General features: G+C 46.0%; 1 protein-coding gene across 1 annotated transcript in view; it reads left to right on the forward strand.

Moving 5' to 3' along the window:
- The window catches only part of LOC311120109 (kinesin-like protein KIF13A), a gene marked incomplete at both ends in the record, with an annotated part of 63,300 nt that extends 46,333 nt beyond the window's left edge, over positions 1 to 16,967 (forward strand). Inside the window, 6 exons of the mRNA XM_084194724.1 lie at positions 2,621 to 2,747; positions 2,889 to 2,944; positions 3,292 to 3,416; positions 3,743 to 3,919; positions 5,803 to 5,895; positions 16,815 to 16,967. Of these exons, the coding sequence (XP_084050850.1) occupies positions 2,621 to 2,747; positions 2,889 to 2,944; positions 3,292 to 3,416; positions 3,743 to 3,919; positions 5,803 to 5,895; positions 16,815 to 16,967 (731 nt within the window). The remainder of the gene's footprint in view (positions 1 to 2,620; positions 2,748 to 2,888; positions 2,945 to 3,291; positions 3,417 to 3,742; positions 3,920 to 5,802; positions 5,896 to 16,814) is intronic.
- Between the last annotated feature and the right edge of the window lie 793 nt (positions 16,968 to 17,760).

Here is a 17,760-nt window from a genome sequence, read left to right on the forward strand (position 1 = left end):
TATGGTCATACATTTGGCAGGAGGTTAGGAAGTGCAGCTCAGTTTCCACCTCATTTTGTGGGCAGTGTGCACATAGCCTGTCTTCTCTTGAGAGCCAGGTCTGCCTACGGCGGCCTTTCTCAATAGCAAGGCTATGCTCACTGAGTCTGTACATAGTCAAAGCTTTCCTTAAGTTTGGGTCAGTCACAGTGGTCAGGTATTCTGCCACTGTGTACTCTCTGTTTAGGGCCAAATAGCATTCTAGTTTGCTCTGTTTATTTGTTTGTTCTTTCCAATGTGTCAAGTAATTCTCTTTTTGTTTTCTCATGATTTGGTTGGGTCTAATTGTGTTGTTGTTGTTGTTGTTGTCCTGGGGCTGTGTGGGGTCTGTTTGTGTTTGTGAACAGAGCCCCAGGACAAGCTTACTTAGGGGACTCTTCTCCAAGTTCATCTCTCTGTAGGTGATGGCTTTGTTATGGAAGGTTTGGGAATCGCTTCCTTTTAAGTGGTTATAGAATTTAACGGCTCTTTTCTGGATTTTGATAATTAGCGGGTATTGGCCTAATTCTGCTCTGCATGCATTATTTGGTGTTTTACGTTGTACACGGAGGATATTTTTGCAGAATTCTGCATGCAGAGTCTCAATTTGGTGTTTGTCCCATTTTGTGAATTCTTGGTTGGTGAGCGGACCCCAGACCTCAGAACCATAAAGGGCAATGGGTTCTATAACTGATTCAAGTATTTTTAGCCAGATCCTAATTGGTATGTCAAATTTTATGTTCCTTTTGATGGCATAGAAGGCCCTTCTTGCCTTGTCTCTCAGATCGTTCACAGCTTTGTGGAAGTTACCTGTGGCGCTGATGTTTAGGCCGAGGTATGTATAGTTTTTTGTGTGCTCTAGGGCAACGGTGTCTAGATGGAATTTGTATTTGTGGTCCTGGCAACTGGACCTTTTTTGGAACACCATTATTTTTGTCTTACTGAGATTTACTGTCAGGGCCCAGGTCTGACAGAATCTGTGCAGAAGATCTAGGTGCTGCTGTAGGCCCTCCTTGGTTGGTGACAGAAGCACCAGATCATCAGCAAACAGAAGACATTTGACTTCAGATTCTAGTAGGGTGAGGCCGGGTGCTGCAGACTGTTCTAGTGCCCTCGCCAATTCGTTGATATATATGTTGAAGAGGGTGGGGCTTAAACTGCATCCCTGTCTCACCCCACGGCCCTGTGGAAAGAAATGTGTGTGTTTTTTGCCAATTTTAACCGCACACTTGTTGTTTGTGTACATGGATTTTATAATGTCGTATGTTTTTCCCCCAACCCCACTTTCCATCAATTTGTATAGCAGACCCTCATGCCAAATTGAGTCAAAAGCTTTTTTGAAATCAACAAAGCATGAGAAGACTTTGCCTTTGTTTTGGTTTGTTTGTTTGTCAATTAGGGTGTGCAGGGTGAATACGTGGTCTGTCGTACGGTAATTTGGTAAAAAGCCAATTTGACATTTGCTCAGTACATTGTTTTCACTGAGGAAATGAACTAGTCTGCTGTTAATGATAATGCAGAGGATTTTCCCAAGGTTGCTGTTGACGCATATCCCACGGTAGTTATTGGGGTCAAATTTGTCTCCACTTTTGTGGATTGGGGTGATCAGTCCTTGGTTCCAAATATTGGGGAAGATGCCAGAGATAAGGATGATGTTAAAGAGTTTAAGTATAGCCAATTGAAATTTGTGGTCTGTATATTTTATCATTTCATTGAGGATACCATCAACACCACAGGACTTTTTGGGTTGGAGGGTTTGTATTTTGTCCTGTAGTTCATTCAATGTAATTGGAGAATCCAGTGGGTTCTGGTAGTCTTTAATAGTTGATTCTAAGATTTGCATTTGATCATGTATATTTTTTTGCTGTTTGTTCTCTGTTATATGGCCAAAAAGGTTGGAGAAGTGGTTTACCCATACATCTCCGTTTTGGATAGATAGCTCTTCGTGTTGTTGTTTGTTTAGTGTTTTCCAATTTTCCCAGAAGTGGTTAGAGTCTATGGATTCTTCAATTACATTGAGCTGATTTCTGACATGCTGTTCCTTCTTTTTCCGTAGTGTATTTCTGTATTGTTTTAGTGATTCACCATAGTGAATCTCTCTCTGTGTCTCTGTCTCTCTCTCTGTCTCTCTCTCTCTCTCTGTCTCTCTCTCTGTCTCTCTCTCTCTGTCTCTCTCTCTCTCTCTCTGTCTCTCTCTCTCTCTGTCTCTCTCTCTCTCTCTCTCTGTCTCTCTCTGTCTCTGTCTCTCTCTCTGTCTCTCTCTCTCTCTCTGTCTCTCTCTCTGTCTCTCTCTCTGTCTCTCTCTCTCTCTCTCTGTCTCTCTCTCTCTCTGTCTCTCTCTCTCTCTCTCTTCTCTCTCTCTCTCTCTCTCTCTCTCTCTCTCTCTCTCTCTCTCTCTCTCTCTCTCTCTCTCTCTCTCTCTCTCTCTCTCTCTCTCTCTCTCTCTCTCTCTCTCTCTGTCTCTCTCTCTCTCTCTCTCTCTGTCTCTCTCTCTCTCTCTCTCTCTGTCTCTCTCTCTCTCTCTCTCGCTCTGTCTCTCTCTCTGTCTCTCTCTCTCTGTCTTTCTCTCTCTCTCTCTCTGTCTCTCTCTCTCTCTCTCCAGAGAAGTCAGAGGAGGACATGGAGAGGGAGGCCAGGCTGGTGGAACAGTGGGTAGGGCTGACTGAGGAGAGGAACGCTGTACTGGTGCCCGCGCCTGGCAGTGGTATACCTGGTGCCCCTGCCCACTGGTAAGTCTGATGGTCATTCTTTAATACACCGAATGAAATAATCACTGAATGTATGTCTGCTTTTATACATTACACAACCTTAGAGTTTGGCTCTCTGTAGTACTGCCTTTGACCCTGTGTTCTACTGTGTCACTGTTGCAGCGCTCCCTCTGCTGGGATGGAAGCTCACATCCCTGTCCTCTTCCTGGACTTGAATGGTAAGGCCTGGAATCACCTTAATAGTGACATTAAACCACTTTACCTCTGACCCAGTGGTATTCAAACTTTTTCAGCGGGGACCCCATTTTTTCCCCCATTTTTTTTTGCGACCTTACCCCACCCCAAATCTAATGACACAACCTTAAAATCGATACATTTCAATTTTTACATCAACAAATAACCTTCTATTCATGCATTTTAATCTCTCATTAAAAGGAAAATAAATATATACAGAAATTTGAATGTTGTCCTATACCGCTCTCTTAATTTTTTGTTCATACATTTTTTTAATAATTGGCGACCCCACTGCAGACCCTCTCTCTGTGTGTCTCTGTCACCTCTGCAGCAGACAACCTGACAGTGAATGAACAGTTAACAGGACCCAACGCTGCCGGGGTTAACTCTATCCTGCCCAAGGAGCATGGCAGCCAATTCTTCTACCTGCCCATCATCAGACACAGTGATGACGAGGTAGAGTACTGTGTGTGTGTGTGTGTGTGTGTGTGTGTGTGTGTGTGTGTGTGTGTGTGTGTGTGTGTGTGTGTGTGTGTGTGTGTGTTTGTGTGCACATGCACTGGCCACTTCCCGTTTTCCCGAAATCCCGGTTGGAAGATTCTCGGAGGAAATACGCAGGAAACCCGGGAGTCCTCCAATCAGGATTTCTGGAAAACCTGGGAATAATTTTGGGAAACTTACCAGAATTTTGTAACCCTAAGAATAATAGTTGTGAGTGTTTTCCCACCATGCAGTACAGCATGTAACTAACTCCTGTCTGTCATTTGTCCTCCTGCCACCAGGTGTCAGCGGTGTGCTCCTGGGACTCATCCATCCACGACTCTGTGCACCTGAACCGCGTGACGTCACCCAACGAGCGTATCTACGTGATCATTAAAGCCACGGTGCAGCTCAGCCACCCTGCCACCATGGAACTGGTGGTCCGAAAGAGGATCTCTGTCAACATCTACAACAAACAGGTCAGCACTGACTGGACTGGAGACACACACACACACAGACTGACTGACAGACATCTGTCAACATCTACAACAAACAGGTCTGCACTGACTGGACTGGAGACACACACACACACAGACTGACTGACATACATCTGTCAACATCTACAACAAACAGGTCTGCACTGACTGGACTGGAGACACACACACACACAGACTGACTGACAGACATCTGTCAACATCTACAACAAACAGGTCAGCACTGACTGGACTGGAGACACACAAACACACAGACTGACTGACAGACATCTGTCAACATCTACAACAAACAGGTCTGCACTGACTGGACTGGAGACACACACACACACAGACTGACTGACAGACATCTGTCAACATCTACAACAAACAGGTCTGCACTGACTGGACTGGAGACACACACACACACAGACTGACTGACAGACATCTGTCAACATCTACAACAAACAGGTCTGCATTGACTGGACTGGAGACACACACACACACAGACTGACTGACAGACATCTGTCAACATCTACAACAAACAGGTCAGCACTGACTGGACTGGAGACACACACACACAGACTGACTGACAGACATCTGTCAACATCTACAACAAACAGGTCTGCACTGACTGGACTGGAGACACACACACACAGACTGACTGACAGACATCTGTCAACATCTACAACAAACAGGTCTGCACTGACTGGACTGGAGACACACACACACACAGACTGACTGACAGACATCTGTCAACATCTACAACAAACAGGTCTGCACTGACTGGACTGGAGACACACACACACACAGACTGACTGACAGACATCTGTCAACATCTACAACAAACAGGTCAGCACTGACTGGACTGGAGACACACACACACACAGACTGACAGACAAACATCTGTCAACATCTACAACAAACAGGTCTGCACTGACTGGACTGGAGACACACACACACACAGACTGACTGACAGACATCTGTCAACATCTACAACAAACAGGTCAGCACTGACTGGACTGGAGACACACACACAGACTGACTGACAGATATCTGTCAACATCTACAACAAACAGGTCTGCACTGACTGGACTGGAGACACACACACACACAGACTGACTGACAGACATCTGTCAACATCTACAACAAACAGGTCTGCACTGACTGGACTGGAGACACACACACACACAGACTGACTGACAGACATCTGTCAACATCTACAACAAACAGGTCTGCACTGACTGGACTGGAGACACACACACACACAGACTGACTGACAGACATCTGTCAACATCTACAACAAACAGGTCAGCACTGACTGGACTGGAGACACACACACACACAGACTGACAGACAAACATCTGTCAACATCTACAACAAACAGGTCTGCACTGACTGGACTGGAGACACACACACACACAGACTGACTGACAGACATCTGTCAACATCTACAACAAACAGGTCTGCATTGACTGGACTGGAGACACACACAGACTGACTGACAGACATCTGTCAACATCTACAACAAACAGGTCAGCACTGACTGGACTGGAGACACACACACAGACTGACAGACAAACATCTGTCAACATCTACAACAAACAGGTCAGCACTGACTGGAACGGTCTGGTGCCTACTGACATGGCTGACAGCACATTAAGCCCGACCCAGATGAAGCCTAGTCCTGGACTAAAAGGCATGCTAGGACTAGGTTTCACCTCTGTCCGGGAATCTGGCCCTGTAACTCTCTCTGTCTGGCAGCCTGTGACTCAGTGTGCAGAACAGAAAGGCTTTCATGAGGATGCCATAACATATTGTATATTTTAATGTCTCGTCTGTGATGTACTGTGCTCAGTACTGATCCACCATGTTGTTTTTCTCTGCCATAGAGCTTCACCCAGAGTCTGAAGAGGAGGATGTCCTTGAAGAACACGCTGTACTCCTGTGGAGTCACTTATGAGATTCTGTCTAATATACCAAAGGTAAACAACTTCACTGTTACTGTGTTCAATATAGTAGATAATGTGTCCAAAATGGACTAGTAACCAAATAAAGTTAGAAACTATTTGTATTTCATTTTTGGTATCCAGGGATAATGGTACATTAAAGGTCTTGTTGATAAAAATTTTTGAAGGAGTGGGGGAGTCCCACTTGTCACATGTTTTTGGTTTATTGGATAGTTCTAATTGATATCAAATCAAAGGTTATGTGTCACATGCTTCGTAGACAACAGGTGTAGACTAACAGTGAAATGCTTAATTACGGGTCCTTTTCAACAATGCAGAGAGAAATATTATTACATTTTTTAAACATTTGAATTAGTGACATGAGGAATAAATACACAGTGAATAACGAACAACAATAATGAGTAAAAATAACGTGTCTATATACAGGAAGTAGAAAATAACATGGCTATATACAGGGAGTAGAAACTAACATGTCTATATACAGGGAGTAGAAAATAACATGGCTATATACAGGAAGTAGAAAATAACATGGCTATATACAGGAAGTAGAAAATAACATGTCTATATACAGGAAGTAGAAAATAACATGGCTATATACAGGAAGTAGAAAATAACATGTCTATATACAGGGAGTAGAAAATAACATGGCTATATACAGGAAGTAGAAAAGAACATGTCTATATACAGAGAGTAGAAAATAACATGGCTATATACAGGAAGTAGAAAATAACATGTCTATATACAGGGAGTAGAAAATAACATGTCTATATACAGAGAGTAGAAAATAACATGTCTATATACAGGAAGTAGAAAATAACATGTCTATATACAGGGAGTAGAAAATAACATGTCTATATACAGAGAGTAGAAAATAACATGGCTATATACAGGGAGTAGAAAATAACATGTCTATATACAGGGAGTAGAAAATAACATGTCTATATACAGGGAGTAGAAAATAACATGTCTATATACAGGAAGTAGAAAATAACATGTCTATATACAGGAAGTAGAAAATAACATGTCTATATACAGGAAGTACCAGTACCGAGTTGATGTGCATTACATATTATGTTATTAGTCGTGTGTACGGGATCCGCATGGTATACAGTGAGGGAAAAAAGTATTTGATCCCCTGCTGATTTTGAACGTTTGCCCACTGACAAAGAAATGATCAGTCTATAATTTTAATGGTAGGTTTATTTGAACAGTGAGAGACAGAATAACAATAAAAAAATCCAGAAAAACGCATATCAAAAATGTTATAAATTGATTTGCATTTTAATGAGGGAAATAAGTATTTGACCCCCTCTCAATCAGAAAGATTTCTGGCTCCCAGGTGTCTTTTATACAGGTAACGAGCTGAGATTAGGAGCACACTCTTAAAGGGAGTGCTCCTAATCTCAGTTTGTTACCTGTATAAAAGACACCTGTCCACAGAAGCAATCAATCAATCAGATTCCAAACTCTCCACCATGGCCAAGACCAAAGAGCTCTCCAAGAATGTCAGGGACAAGATTGTAGACCTACACAAGGCTGGAATGGGCTACAAGACCATCGCCAAGCAGCTTGGTGAGAAGGTGACAACAGTTGGTGCGATTATTCGCAAATGGAAGAAACACAAAAGAACTGTCAATCTCCCTCGGCCTGGGGCTCCATGCAAGATCTCACCTCGTGGAGTTGCAATGATCATGAGAACGGTGAGGAATCAACCCAGAACTACACGGGAGGATCTTGTCAATGATCTCAAGGCAGCTGGGACCATAGTCACCAAGAAAACAATTGGTAACACACTACGCCGTGAAGGACTGAAATCCTGCAGCGCCCGCAAGGTCCCCCTGCTCAAGAAAGCACATATACAGGCCCTTCTGAAGTTTGCCAATGAACATCTGAATGATTCAGAGGAGAACTGGGTGAAAGTGTTGTGGTCAGATGAGACCAAAATCGAGCTCTTTGGCATCAAATCAACTCGCCGTGTTTGGAGGAGGAGGAATGCTGCCTATGACCCCAAGAACACAATCCCCACCGTCAAACATGGAGGTGGAAACATTATGCTTTGGGGGTGTTTTTCTGCTAAGGGGACAGGACAACTTCACCCCATCAAAGGGTGTAATCCTTATTGTAATCATATTGTGTTGTATTGTAATGTAATCATATTGTGTTGTATTGTAATATGATAATATTGTGTTGTATTGTAATGTAATCATATTGTGTTGTATTGTAATGTAATCATATTGTGTTGTTGTCACGGTTCAGACAGACGACCAGAGGACCACAATTGCGTCACACCAGAAAGTTTATTAAAACTTAAGGGAAAAGGGAAGTAGGGAGTGAATGAAGGCTCCAGGGGTAACAGGGATCCCGTCCAATGTGCTGGGTCTGTGCCCCCCCCAGTGGCAGCGATGCGTCCTATGAAGCCGGTGGTGGGTGGTCCAGAAGTCCTGGGGGGGGGAGACACAGACACAACAGGGCGGAATGAAACCAGGCAGCAGTACAGTTCAAGGGAAATCCAAAATACGTAGTAGCAAGGCAGAAGGCTGGTCAGAGTTACCGGGATTGAAGAGTAGTCAGGAGTCGTAATGGCAGAAGCAGGTCTGGATCTCCTGGGACAGAAGAGTATCCAAAAATCAGGCAGGTCCGGGGTCACAAAACCAGGGTGAGCCAGAAGCGCGAGCAAACAGGTTCCGGGTGTGAGCTTTGCAGACGATCTGACACCGGAGAGCTGAAAGACAGGGCCTTAAATACTGGGAGAGGTAGTGGGTAATGCAGCGCAGCTGGCAGAGTAATTAGAGCAGAGCAGAGCAGGGACAGGTGGAGCTAGTTAGGCTGAGTAGAGAGAGTGGTGAGCAGAGTGGAAGAAAATTAAGGTGGTAACCCGGTGGAGTGAGAGGCTCATGACAGAACCCCCCCCCCAAGGGACGGCCCCAGAAGTCCCAAGAGCAACACCACGCCGGGCGGGAGGAGGGGAGCCGGAGGAGGGCTAGAACTCCTCCGAACGGTCCGAGTGAACGTCCTCATCCTCGGAGGAAGCCGGAGGGCCGTGGTCGGGAGATGGGACAGGTCCCGAGACAGGATCAGGCACAGGACAGGAAGCCGAGCGGGCAGGACGGTTAGGGACCCCTCTGGGGCGGCCCCTACGGATTGCAGGTTGATCAGGATGCCGTTGGTGGAAAGCGGTGATGAGAGTCCTATCCACAATCCGACTAGCTGGCACCCAGGTCCTTTCCTCAGGTCCATAGCCCTCCCAGTCAATGAGGTACTGGAGACCCCTACCCCTCCGTCTGGACCGAAGCAGGCGGCGGACGGTGTAAACCAGACCACCATCGACGAGCCGTGGAGGAGGAGGACAAGGCGCAGCAGGGACCAGCGGACTCTCATGGATGGGCTTAATCTTAGACACATGGAAAGTGGGGTGCACCCTCAGGGAATTAGGCAGTTGGAGCCGGACAGCAGTTGGGCTAATCACTCTTATGATAGGGAATGGGCCAATGAACCGAGGTGCCAGCTTCTGCGACTCCACCCTGAGTGGCAGGTTCTTCGATGACAACCACACCCTTTGACCAACATGGTAGGTGGGAGCAGGAATTCTCCGACGGTTGGCCCCGGTAGTGTAGCTGGCAACGGATCTGAGGAGTGTGGCTCGGGCTTGTGACCAGGTGCGGCGACATCGACGGGCAAAAGCAAGTGCAGATGGGCAAGTAACCTCCTCTTCCTGGCTGGCAAATAGAGGAGGCTGGTATCCATAAACACATTGGAAAGGGGACATACCGATGGCAGAGCAGGTCAGAGAATTGTGTGCGTACTCCACCCATGTCAATTGCTGCGACCAGGAGTGGGGGTTGCGTGAAGTCATGCATCGCAGTGCCTTCTCGAGCTCCTGATTAGCCCGCTCTGACTGCCCATTGGATTGGGGATGGAATCCGGAAGTCAGACTGACTGTGGCTCCCAGCAGGTGACAGAACTCCTTCCAAAAAGCGGAGGAGAATTGTGGACCACGGTCAGAAACTACATCCTTTGGCAGTCCGTGGATCCGGAAGACGTGTTCCAGGACCACCTGGGCGGTCTCCTTGGCGGTTGGGAGCTTGGGGAGGGGAATGAAGTGTGCCATCTTGCTGAAACGGTCAACTATGGTGAGAATGACGGTCATGCCACTTGAAGGGGGCAGCCCCGTGACAAAGTCAAGGGCGATGTGAGACCAGGGACGTCTGGGCACAGGCAGGGGCTGCAGCAATCCGGCTGGGGGCTGGCAGGACGACTTGTGTTGGTTGCAGATGGGGCAGGCTTGGACGAATTCCCGTACATCCTTCCTCAGAGAGGGCCACCAGAACCTCTGGGCGAGCAGGTTGTAAGTGCGGGTGGAGCCAGGGTGACAAGCTAGGCGGGAGTCATGTCCCCACTGAACGACCTGGGACCTCAGGTCTTCGGGGACAAAAAGGCGGTCAGCTGGGCAAGTGCTGGGACCTGGCTGGTTACGGAGAGCCTCCAGCACCTGTTCTTCAACAGCCCAGGTCAGAGCTGCAACGATGCAGGGACTTGGCAGAATCGACACAGGGTCCTTGGAGGGGGTGTCATCCTTCTGGAATTGACGGGAGAGGGCGTCTGGCTTGGTGTTGCGTGATCCAGGCCGGTATGACAGAGTGAAATTAAACCTGGTGAAGAACAGGGCCCAGCGGGACTGCCTGGAGTTCAACCGTTTGGCCGTGCGGATGTACTCCAAGTTCTTATGATCGGTCCAAACGAGAAATGGAATGGTGGACCCCTCCAGCCAGTGACGCCACTCCTCCAAGGCAAGCTTCACAGCCAGCAGCTCACGGTTCCCTATGTCGTAATTGCACTCAGAGGGGGACAACCGACGTGAGAAAAAGGCACAGGGATGGAGCTTCCTATCCTCCGCAGCCCACTGAGAAATCACAGCACCAACTCCCACATCCGAGGCGTCCACCTCCACAATGAATTGCCGGTCCACATCAGGCATCTGGAGGATGGGAGCGGAGGTGAACCTCACCTTGAGGGTACTGAAGGCTTTGTCGGCTGCTGGGGTCCAGGTGAAGGGTTGCTTGGTGCTGGTTAGAGCAGTGAGAGGGGCAGCAACGGTACTGTAGTTCCGGATAAACTTTCTATAGAAGTTAGCAAACCCCAGAAACTGTTGCAGCTTCTTTCTGTTCTCCGGAACTGGCCATGAAGTGACTGCTGATACTTTGGCAGGATCCATTTGGATACTTCCCTCTGCCACTATGTACCCCAGGAAGGCCACTGTCTTGACGTGAAACTCACATTTCTCTGCCTTGGCGTAGAGGGAATTCTCCAGAAGACGATGAAGGACTTGCTGGACATGGCGGGTGTGTTCAGACAGGTTTCTGGAGTAGATTAAGATGTCATCCAGGTAAACGAAGACAAACTTGTTTAACATGTCCCGCAGTACATCATTCACTAGAGCCTGGAACACAGCAGGAGCATTGGTGAGGCCAAAAGGCATAACCAGATACTCGTAGTGGCCTGTTGGTGTATTGAATGCGGTTTTCCATTCATCTCCCTCCCGGATCCGCACTAGGTGGTAAGCGTTTCTGAGATCCAACTTGGTAAAAACAGTGGCTCCCTGGAGCAACTCAAAAGCAGAGGTGAGCAGAGGCAGAGGGTAACGGTTCTTCACTGTGATGTCGTTGAGTCCCCTGTAGTCGATGCAGGGGCGAAGAGATCCGTCCTTCTTCCCCACAAAGAAGAAGCCAGCACCAGCAGGAGATGAAGATGAACGGATTAATCCTGCGGACAGAGAGCCATTGATGTAGTCCTCCATGGACTTTCTTTCAGGAGCAGACAACGAATAAAGACGACCCTTTGGAGGGGCTGTTCCAGGGAGGAGGTCGATGGCACAGTCGTACGGTCGGTGAGGGGGCAGAGATGTGGCTCTTGCTTTGTTAAACACCTCTCTGAGACCATGGTAGCATTCTGGGACATTGGAGAGGTCAGGAGCGGAGTTAGTAGGTACTGGCCGAGGGGGTAGTGCGGCAGCAAGCAGGCAGGTTCGGTGGCAGTCCTCTCCCCACTCCCTGATCACCCCGGTCACCCAGTCGAGCTGAGGGTTGTGCCGGCGGAGCCATGGGTAACCCAGGATGAGGGGTTGGCCTGGAGAGGGGAGCAGGTGAAACTGGATAGTTTCTTGATGGTTTCCGGACAGACCCATCGAGACCGGGGCCGTGACATGAGTGACCGATCCGAGTAAGTGTCCGTCCAGTGCCCGGGCAGGAATAGGAGGTGTCAAACGGAGGTTCTCCAGTCCCAGTTGGCGTGCCAGCTTGATGTCCATTATGTTGGCTTCGGCGCCAGAATCCACCAGAGCAGCCAGGGTGTGAGTTGAGTCAGAGAGGCGGAGGTGAACTTGCAGCAGGGGTTTGCGGTCGGAGGACTGGATGGTCATTGAACTCAACCGGACTCCCCCTATGCCCGGTGAGCTTCGGCCCTTTAAAGGGCAGGTTACCACACGATGTCCATCACCTCCACAATAGAGGCAGAGGTTTGAGGTGAAGCGGCGCTGGCGCTCTGCAGGAGTGAGAGAGGCTCGCCCAATCTCCATAGGCTCAGACTGATCAAGCTGACCTGGGTGAGTGGCAGTAGATGACAGGAGCCCAGTCGGATCTCTCCGAATGCCGGTAGTAGGTGGACCTTGGCGCCCCCTCTCACGACGACGGGTCTGTATCCTTCTGTCGATCCTGACAGTCAGTGCGATGGCTTCATCAAGAGTGGAAGGCAGTTCATGGGAGACCAACTCGTCCTTGATATAGTCAGCCAAACTATGGAAGAACGCGTCCACCAACGATGGTGTGTTCCAAGAACTTCGTCTAGCCAGGGTTCGGAAGTCGATGGAATGGTCTGCGACTGTACGTCTGCCTTGTCGAATACTGAACAGTTCACGAGACGCTTCTGCGGTTGGTGAATCCAGGTCAAACACCTTCAGCATCTCCTCAGCAAACAGGTCGAAGGTTGCACATGCGGGGGTTTGACGTTCGAACTCTGCTGTTCCCCAGAGTCGAGCTCGGCCCGTCAGGTGAGTGATGGCATACCCAACTCTAGCCCCCTCCGTGGCGAAGGTCCTTGGCTGCAAGGAGAACTGAAGTCGGCAGCTAGTCAGGAATGGCCGGACCTGGGTTGAATCGCCGTTGAACCGCTCGGGGTTTCCAATCTTGGGTTCCGGAGCAGCGGCTGCAATGACCGGGGCAGGTAACTCGGGGGCAGGGCTGGTGGGCAGACTGGCTGGGGTAAGGTTGGTGAGGAGTTGAATGATCATGGCGAGTTGTTGTTGCTGCTGCTGGAACTGCTGCTCATGCTCATCGGTTTCCATGTCGGGGAAAGTGTGCGCTGAGTCCATAATGGTCAGATCGTACTGTCACGGTTCAGACAGACGACCAGAGGACCACAATTGCGTCACACCAGAAAGTTTATTAAAACTTAAGGGAAAAGGGAAGTAGGGAGTGAATGAAGGCTCCAGGGGTAACAGGGATCCCGTCCAATGTGCTGGGTCTGTGCCCCCCCCAGTGGCAGCGATGCGTCCTATGAAGCCGGTGGTGGGTGGTCCAGAAGTCCTGGGGGGGGGAAGACACAGACACAACAGGGCGGAATGAAACCAGGCAGCAGTACAGTTCAAGGGAAATCCAAAATACGTAGTAGCAAGGCAGAAGGCTGGTCAGAGTTACCGGGATTGAAGAGTAGTCAGGAGTCGTAATGGCAGAAGCAGGTCTGGATCTCCTGGGACAGAAGAGTATCCAAAAATCAGGCAGGTCCGGGGTCACAAAACCAGGGTGAGCCAGAAGCGCGAGCAAACAGGTTCCGGGTGTGAGCTTTGCAGACGATCTGACACCGGAGAGCTGAAAGACAGGGCCTTAAATACTGGGAGAGGTAGTGGGTAATGCAGCGCAGCTGGCAGAGTAATTAGAGCAGAGCAGAGCAGGGACAGGTGGAGCTAGTTAGGCTGAGTAGAGAGAGTGGTGAGCAGAGTGGAAGAAAATTAAGGTGGTAACCCGGTGGAGTGAGAGGCTCATGACAGTTGTATTGTAATGTAATCATATTGTGTTGTATTGTAATATAATAATATTGTGTTGTATTGTAATGTAATCATATTGTGTTGTATTGTAATGTAATCATATTGTGTTGTATTGTAATGTAATCATATTGTGTTGTATTGTAATGTAATCATATTGTGTTGTATTGTAATATAATAATATTGTGTTGTATTGTAATGTAATCATATTGTGTTGTATTGTAATATAATAATATTGTGTTGTATTGTAATGTAATCATATTGTGTTGTATTGTAATGTAATCATATTGTGTTGTATTGTAATTAGGGCTGTCAAAAATAGCGCGTTAACGACGTTAATTAGTTGTTTGCTGTTAATTACGTCAATTTTTTTAACGCATTTCACGCATGCGCAGTGTGACAAATTATTCAGGTCAGGAAAGTGGTTGGGAGCTAGAGGCGAGATGGAGCAAGGTGAGCAAAGTGGGCCTATTGACGGATTCAAATATAAAAAGAATGATGATGGTACAGTTAACAAGTACAAGGTTATTTGCAAGATTTGTAAGAAGGAGTTTCAATTTCACCGGAGCTGTTCAAGCTTGAAGTACCATGTCAACGCCAAACATGCGTTTGCTGGGCCGTCAGATTCTGTCATCGCAGCCCTGGACAATCAGGAGCACAAACTCGTTTTGCCGACCGCAGCAGAGTGGGATAAACTGCAGAGGCTGGAGACACTTCTAGAGCCATGCAGGTAAATCAGTCTGTAACTTATCAAATAACATCGCTTTGATTATTTTCTGGAATGAATTAAACCAAGTCAAATATCAATAACATGTATCTATGTAAAAAATAATGATGATGATAATAATAATAATAATAATAATAATAATAATATGTTGATAACCACTGTTCTAATAATACACTGTCTCTGTGTGCATGTGTGTGTTTGTGTGCGTAGGTATGTAACTGAGCTCCTGGGTGGAGAGGCCTATGTCTCCTGTTCTGTGGTACTACCTTCTCTCTGCCACTTGCGTCTCAAGATGGAAGCCTGTGATGAGGACCCTGCATATGTGGTGAGATTCAAGACCAAGTTCAAGGAGGACCTAGCATCCCGTCAAGAACAGCTCAACAATGCATGGCTCCAGATTGCTACAGTTTTGGATCCTCGTTTCAAAGACTTGAAATGCCTGCCCAAGACAGACAGGGAAGAGGTGTGGACCACACTTGAAGGGATGCTGCAACAAGAATCACCCAGAAGGTCTTTACAGACACATGATGATGGGCCACCCAGGAAGAAAATCAGCCTTCTGCAAATGGGCTCAGATTCAGAATCAGAAGATGAAGAGGTCCAACCTGCCATACAGAGGTACAGAGCAGAGCCCACCATTAAATTGGAGGACTGCCCCTTGAGGTGGTGGGCATCTCATTCAGGAGCCCATGAGAAGCTGGCCTCACTAGCTCACAAATATCTAGCCACTCCTGCAACCACTGTTCCCTGTGAACGACTTTTCTCAGTTGCAGGTCACATTGTGAACAAGAAAAGGTCAGCTTTACTTTCAGAAAATGTGAACAAGTTAGTTTGCCTCAGCAACTGGCTGAAAGATGATGAAGCTCAGTAGATTTGAAAGGTGATGTTCAAACAAAAAGACCAGTTTCAGTGCAACATGTTATAGTAGTTAGCAACTGGATTTTTGAGCAACTGGATTAAAGAATGGAGGAAAAGGTAAAATATTGTTCTTTGGTTTGATTTAAAAGTTTTATTGAAAATGTTTTTTTCCACAGATGACTCAAATTGTGCAAAAATGTGGTAGGTCACTGTTATGATTTGACTACATTTATTGCTTTCTGTTCAATTGAATACTGTAAATTGTACATCCTGGTTAAGAGGAATGCCAAAGAGGAAGTGATGGAACATTACAAAGACAAATATTATGGTGTGTAGTATGTTTCAGCTTGATTTAAAACACCATTATTTGGCTGTGTTAATAAACAGACATAATATGAAAATTATGTATCTGTGTCCTGTTATTTATCTTTTGGTATGCATTTCAGAAAAAAAATGGTTAGGATTCAGGTGTAATTGCAAATAGTGATTAATCATGATTAATCCACTGAAAATTCTGATTAATTTGATTAAAAATTTTAATCATTTGACAGCCCTAATTGTAATATAATAATATTGTGTTGTATTGTAATGTAATCATATTGTGTTGTATTGTAATGTAATCATATTGTGTTGTATTGTAATGTAATCATATTGTGTTGTATTGTAATATAATAATATTGTGTTGTATTGTAATGTAATCATATTGTGTTGTATTGTAATGTAATCATATTGTGTTGTATTGTAATGTAATCATATTGTGTTGTATTGTAATGTAATCATATTGTGTTGTATTGTAATATAATAATATTGTGTTGTATTGTAATGTAATCATATTGTGTTGTATTGTAATATAATAATATTGTGTTGTATTGTAATGTAATCATATTGTGTTGTATTGTAATGTAATCATATTGTATTGTAATGTAATCATATTGTGTTGTATTGTAATGTAATCATATTGTGTTGTATTGTAATATAATAATATTGTGTTGTATTGTAATGTAATCATATTGTGTTGTATTGTAATGTAATAATATTGTGTTGTATTGTAATGTAATAATATTGTGTTGTATTGTAATGTAATAATATTGTGTTGTATTGTAATTTAATAATATTGTGTTGTATTGTAATATAATAATATTGTATTGTAATATAATAATATTGTGATATAGTAATATTGTGTTGTATTGTAATGTAATCATATTGTGTTGTATTGTAATGTAATAATATTGTGTTGTATTGTAATATAATAATATTGTGTTGTATTGTAATGTAATAATATTGTGTTGTATTGTAATATAATAATATTGTGTCCAGGCGTCTGAGGAGCCTGAGGAGAGAGAGACCCTGGCCCTGATGGCAGCGAGGGGAGACGGAGAGGACAGTCAGGATGGACAGACATATATAGAGCAGTACACCAGGGGAGTTCTGGAGGTGGAGAATATACTGAGCCTGGAGAGACTCAGACAGGTACCCTACACACTACACCCTACACACTACACACTACACACTACACACTATACACACAGGGGAGTTCTGGAGGTGGAGAATATACTGAGCCTGGAGAGACTCAGACAGGTACCCCACACACTACACACTACACACTACACACTACACCCTACACACACAGGGGAGTTCTGGAGGTGGAGAATATACTGAGCCTGGAGAGACTCAGACAGGTACCCCACACACTACACACTACACACTACACACTACACCCTACACACACAGGGGAGTTCTGGAGGTGGAGAATATACTGAGCCTGGAGAGACTCAGACAGGTACCCTACACACTACACACTACACCCTACACACTACACACTATACACTACACACACTACACACTATACACTACACACACTACACACTACACACACAGGGGGGTTCTGGAGGTGGAGAATATACTGAGCCTGGAGAGACTCAGACAGGTACCCTACACACTACACACTACACCCTACACACTACACACTACACACACAGGGGAGTTCTGGAGGTGGAGAATATACTGAGCCTGGAGAGACTCAGACAGGTACCCTACACACTACACACTACACACTACACACTACACACTATACACTACACACACTACACACTACACACTATACACTATACACTACACACTACACACTACACACTACACACTACACACTACACACACTACACACACAGGGGAGTTCTGGAGGTGGAGAATATACTGAGCCTGGAGAGACTCAGACAGGTACCCTACACACTACACACTACACACTACACACTATACACTACAC

Source organism: Coregonus lavaretus (assembly GCF_964263955.1).
Source record: "Coregonus lavaretus genome assembly, contig: HAP1_SCAFFOLD_2719, whole genome shotgun sequence".
Lineage (NCBI taxonomy): Eukaryota > Metazoa > Chordata > Actinopteri > Salmoniformes > Salmonidae > Coregonus > Coregonus lavaretus.